This window comes from Gobio gobio (genome assembly GCF_949357685.1).
Source record: "Gobio gobio genome assembly, chromosome: 21".
NCBI lineage: Eukaryota > Metazoa > Chordata > Actinopteri > Cypriniformes > Gobionidae > Gobio > Gobio gobio.
Window position 1 is genome coordinate 32,535,683 of NC_137117.1, and position 6,000 is coordinate 32,541,682.

The 6,000-nt window shown below is 41.0% G+C and overlaps 1 protein-coding gene across 1 annotated transcript in view; it reads right to left on the bottom strand.

Moving 5' to 3' along the window:
- pdzrn3a (PDZ domain containing RING finger 3a) overlaps positions 1–5,645 on the bottom strand; it is a 51,192-nt gene extending 45,547 nt beyond the window's left edge. The window contains exons 1-2 of the mRNA XM_079802541.1: positions 4,778–5,645; positions 723–809 (exon numbers count right to left, since the gene is read on the bottom strand). Of these exons, the coding sequence (XP_079658667.1) occupies positions 723–809; positions 4,778–5,488 (798 nt within the window). The 5' untranslated portion in view covers positions 5,489–5,645. The remainder of the gene's footprint in view (positions 1–722; positions 810–4,777) is intronic.
- Between the last annotated feature and the right edge of the window lie 355 nt (positions 5,646–6,000).

Below are 6,000 nucleotides of genomic sequence, written 5' to 3' on the forward strand. Positions count from 1 at the left end.
AAGACTTTAATTAGTGCAACAAAAAATGTTCAAGGACTTTTCTGTTTTTATCTTGTATGCCCCTTGTTTGGCTCCATAAATTCTGGGAATTAAATTAAAATGTAAAGTCATTCAATTAAATTCAGAATGGAGCATGAGCCTGACTCAAGGGCACGCTCTCTATGCATTAATGTATGTACAGCAAAGATAAACTTGCATGGAAAAAAGGTTAACTATGACTGTCCATTAAGAGTGAACAGGTGGTAAACAGACTGTGGTGATTCGCCACTAGATTAGAGAAGAGAGAGTGATATGAGTGAAAGCCAAACCCACAGCTTGCTCTCTCCTCTCCACTTGGACACAATCTATGTGAGAATTTAATGGCTCCCACGCTCGCATTTCACACAGTGTACTCGAGAGAAATGTGTGGAGCTCAAATAGTGCAATCTGCAATTATCTTTTTACATGTGGCTTAGTGGCTGATTTTGTTTTTCTTTCTTACAACGGGTTGGTTGAGTTAGAAATGACTGCAAAAAATGGTATATATAGTATATATACGTAATGTACATTTTAGAATTTTCTTTTTTTATGCTTGATAGCCCCTGGGCCCCATTCATTTACATTGTATGGATAAAAGCAGATTGGACATTTGCTAGATTTCTGCTTTTATGTTCCACAGAATAAAGAAAATGATCACTAAAAACGACATTATACATGGTTCTTTGCACAGTAAGCTTACACACCTCACACGATCTTCCTCCGATGATACTGAATCCAAGAGATCCCGATGTTCTGTGGAGGGTGACTTTGAGGCTCCTTGTATCTTCTCCCTGGGATAGAGGGATAGGACAGAAAGGAGAAAATAAATATTTCAGAAACAGACTGCTCCAGCAGGTTTCAACACAGCTTCACTGACTATACTAACCATCTCTCCCCTAAAAAGCGGGACTCTCTCCATTAGTTACCCAATGAAACGGCAAAGCCACATGAGATTCAGGGTATTTTCATATATCAAGCAGTGAAGACAGATCACACCCTCAGAGACACCTGGCAAAATCACAGTTACGGTACTATAAATGTCTAAAGATAATTGATCAACACTTAGCCAGGTGTACACCACACTCACAACACAGGGAAGTGTGCAGAAGAAATTACAGAGGAATTAAACAACATCTTTTTCCTTCAGATCAGGACAAAAAATACAAATATCTGGTATTTTATGGTTGGTAGGAGATTTGTTTTAGCAGCAGGTGTGGAAATGTTTATTTAATTGCAGCAACTTGTTAAGTAGAATGGTAAAAAAAACGATTAAGTTAAATCCATATTTGTAATACTGCTTTATGACAGACATCAAAACGTCTCGACAGCTGTGTTTGATCAGCTGTCATGAAGTAGATGTGCCCGAGTGAAAATCAAGGCAAGGCCTGTGACTTTTCAAGAATGACAGACTTAAGATGGCCTTAAAATATCTGAACTTAAGTGAGTTGTCTATCAAACATTCCTAGCAGTGGCATCCCCAGCTGAAACAGCAGCTGCAGGCGGAAATCTGTCACAATGAGTGAGACAAACATCACGAGCTCTTGATTAGAGTCTGACTCAACCACAGGAGCCGAGAGAACAAGAACACACTCTTTTGTTAACGCATTATGTCCCTGAAGTCCACAAGACATGCCTCCTGTCAACTCAATTAGACTTATGTCTCAAGTTTGTTGGTTTCAAAGACTATCCACTCAGATTTCTTGGCAAAATGAGAGATGCGAAAGCATCTAAATACAGAATGAAGACGTTCAAGTTTTGTTTCTCTTGTTCAGATCTAGATCATTCAAGCGTGAATGCTTTAACTGACATGAAAATGAACAGACAATGCGGTGACATGAATAACACTGATTATTTCTTCATCACGGCACCTGTTAGTGGGTGGGATATATTAGGCAGCAAGTGAACATTTTGTCCTCAAAGTTGATGTGTTAGAAACAGAAAAAATGGGCAAGCGTAAGGATTTGAGCGAGTTTGACAAGCGCCAAATTGTGATGGCTAGACGACTGGGTCAGAGCATCTCCAAAACTGCAGCTCTTGTGGGGTGTTCCCGGTCTGCAGTGGTCAGTCTCTATCAAAAGTGGTCTAAGGAAGGAACAGTGGTGAACCGGCCACAGGGTCATTGATGCACGTTGGGAGTGAAGGCTGGCCCATGTGGTCTGATCAAACAGACGAGCTACTGTAGCTCAAAATGCTCAAGAAGTTAATGCTGTTTAAAGCAGTTTGTTGCGTATGGGGCTGCATAGCCGCAGACCAGTCAGGGTGTCCATGCTGACCCCTGTCTATCGACAAAAGTGCCAACAGTGGGCATGTGAGCATCAGAACTGGACCACGGAGCAATGGAAGAAGGTGGCCTGGTCTAATGAATCACGTTTTCTTTTACATCATGTGGATGGCCAGGTGTGAGCGTCGCTTACCTGGGGAACACATGGCACCAGGATGCACTATGGGAAGAAGGCAAGCCGGCGGAGGCAGTGTGATGCTTTGGGCAATGTTCTGCTGGGAAACCTTGGGTCCTGCCATCCATGTGGATGTTACCCTGACATGTACCCCCTACCTAAGCATTGTTGCAGACCATGTACACCCTTTCATGGAAACGGTATTCCCTGGTGGCTGTGGCTTCTTTCAGAAAGATAATGCGCCCTGCCTTAAAGGGTTAGTTAACCCAAAAATGAAATTTCTTCCATTAATGACTCACCCCAATGTTGTTCCACACCGATAAGACCTCCGTTCATCCTCGGAACACAGTTTAAGATATTTTAGATTTAGTCCGAGGGCTTTCAGTCCTTTGAATGTAAGTGTAAGCACACTTTGCTGTCCACGTCCAGAAAGGTAATGAAAACATCATCAAAGTAGTCCATATGTGACATCATTTGGTTAGTTAGACTCTTTTGAAGCGTCGACAATACATTTTGGTCCAAAAATAACAAAAACTAAGACTTTATTAAGCATTGTCTTCTCTTCCGGTTTTGTTTGAATCCGCGTTCACGCCGCCACAGTGACGCTGCTGACGTAAGACGCTGTGACGTGTTATCTGGTGCGACAGAGCTTCGTTTGTAGTCTGAGGGAGACGCACGCTGTAAACAAGCTGTTCTACATTGTTTGTATTACTAAAAAAAAATTCAAATGGTGCGTAAGTGTGCATGTCCCGGATGCCCTAATCGCCAAAGATAACCAGATAACACGTCACAGCATCTTACGTCAGCAGCGTCACTGTGGCATTGTGAACGCGGATTCAAACTAAACCGGAAGGACTGAAAGCCCTCGGACTAAATCTAAAATATCTTAAACTGTGTTCCGAGGATGAACAGAGGTCTTACGGGTGTGGAACAACATTGGGGTGAGTCATTAATGGAAGAAATTTCATTTTTGGGTGAACTAACCCTAATGAGCAGGCCAATGACGATGAACTGATTCATCATGTGGCTTGCAATTGTACCATCGATTTAATTATGTTGGTATGCAGATTTTGGTATGCTAATATTATAAAACTTCATGAAATATGCTGTTATGAGTTATAAGATATACAGGCCCCAATATGCCATCTCATACTACCTGAAAACATGAATGAGTGAATGCAATACATCTGCTTGAGGCTAATGTGTTAATAATATAACAAATAAGTAATAACTTTATACAACATATTAAATGAATAGTTTACCCAAAAATGAAAATGATCCCATAATTCAGATCACCCTCAAGCCATCCCATAGGTGTTTATGAATTTCTACTTTCAGACGAACACAGTCAAAGTTATATTAAATAATATCCTGGCTCTTCCCAGCTTTGTAATGGGAGTGGATAGTGCCAGAGTTTTCGAAACTCCAAAAAGCACATCCATCCATCATAAAAGTAATCCATACGACTCCAATGTGTTAATAAATGCCTTCTGATGCAAAGCAATGGGGTTTTTGTAAGAAAAATATCCATATGAATAGATAGAATAGAATAAATGCTATTCTACAAATGCTATTCTATTTCACAAAACGCATGCAACTTGTATCTTGTGAAGTTGTGTACGGCCGTTGCCGAGAACCAGTGATTATAGTTTATAAAGTTTTAAATATGGATATTTTCTTATAAAAACCCATCACATTGCTTCAGAAGGTCTTTATTAACCCATAAAGGATAACTTTTATGATGGATGGATGCACTTTTGGAGCTTCAAAAACTCGGGCTCTATTCAATGCCATTAAGAAGAGCCAGGATATGATTTAATATAACTCAGATTGTGTTCAGCTGAAAGAAGAAAGTCATTTTAGGAGTAAATTATGGGATAATTTTTGTTTTGAGGTGAACCTTTAACTGCAATTTCTATCAGCCTTCAGAAAGTTTGGAAATACATTTGTTTTCAGAAATTATATGAAAGCCTTTAACTAGTCTACATTACATGCTGTAAATCAAAAGAAAGCTTTTTATTTTAGATGATATTCCATATTTCAAAAGAATCGTTCCTTTGTTTTCCTCAAAACATTAATAGGCCTTGTCATCAGTTTCCAAAAATTAATCTGCACTTGCCTCACTGTCGAAATGTTCACATCATGTTATGACAATATCTTTGTTTCATCCACTTAACTTGTCACACAAGTTTCATACACTCGTTTTTATTAGTCTTCTTTTTATTTTTGTATTAGTATTCAAAGTCTCAGCTTGATCCGTGATTCAATTAAAAGCGAAAAGGTAATGAACTTCACAGCAGGTTTTCACTTTGATTTGACTTACAAATTTAAACACGGTGTTGTTCACTCCACGATATACTGACCTTGTCGAGAGGCATCCATGTGTTCGACAGCGCGTCAATCCTGCTCTTGTACTCGGTGATTTTCTTCTGAAATGTGAGTGCTGTGATGTGCAGCTCGCAGTGGAGCGCGGAGAGTTTGGAGAGGAGACATCGCTCTATCTTACTGAAGCTCAGGGACTGACGCTTCAGCTCTTTCTCCAAACTCAGCACTTTGGTTTGGAGGAGACCGCTGTGTGTCTTAAGTGCTTGGAGACAGTTGTGGTCGTCCGACCTCTCCTTGAGGGCCAGCACCAGTCCACATCCATTCTTACAGACCTCCACCGCCCTGTGCTCGCATCTCTCCCGCATGTGTGAAGCCACGTCCTTCAGGTTGAGCACCGCGTCGCATCCTTCGTTCCCGCATCTGACCGGAGAGAAGTCGCACATCTCCGCGTGCTCTGAAAGATGCTGGAGCTTCATCACCCGGTTGCAGCCTCGTTCACGGTGGTCGCATTTGATGTCCAGCTTGAGAATGATTTTTTTTAGGGGCAGGACGTGGTTCAGCTCTTTGGTGGTGATCTTTTGGCATAGGACAGGGCAGCTGCTGACTTTGGAGAGCCACTGTAGCGCGCACGCGGCGCAGAAGACATGTCCGCACGGAGTGCTGAGAGGATCCTCTAAAACTTTCCCACACAGTTTACAGATTAACTCCGGGTCCACGAGACCCTCAAAACGCTCTAAATCAAAACCCATAATATTGACGTGACGTACGGGAACGACTCCGACACAAGGAAAGTGCTGTCTTCCCAGTTTCCACGCTGATGAAATGAGTGAATAAACTACCAGTTTCACTCAGTAGGCTACTAGGCGCGAGCTACCGTAAACACTAAACGAGCAGAGCAGTGTGCGCGTGCGCGCGTGGATGAGCGCTCGATTAAAGAAAACAGAATACATTATCTTGAAATAGAAATCTTTTAAAATGTTATAAATGTGTCCTTTTGCTAAATACAATTATTACTTTCTTAAAATAAAATCTCCCAAGAATTCTCTTATACTCACAAAGTCTGCATTTATTTGATCAAAGATACAGTAAAAACAGTAATATTTGTGAATTGGTTTAACTGTTGTCTTCATGATCCATCCGAAAGCATTCTAATGTTGATTTGGTGCTCATTTCTTATTATTGTCAATGGTGAAAACAGTTGTGCTGCTTAATACGGAAACTACAATTATTCTTTTCAGGATTCATTGAGGAATAGAAAGCA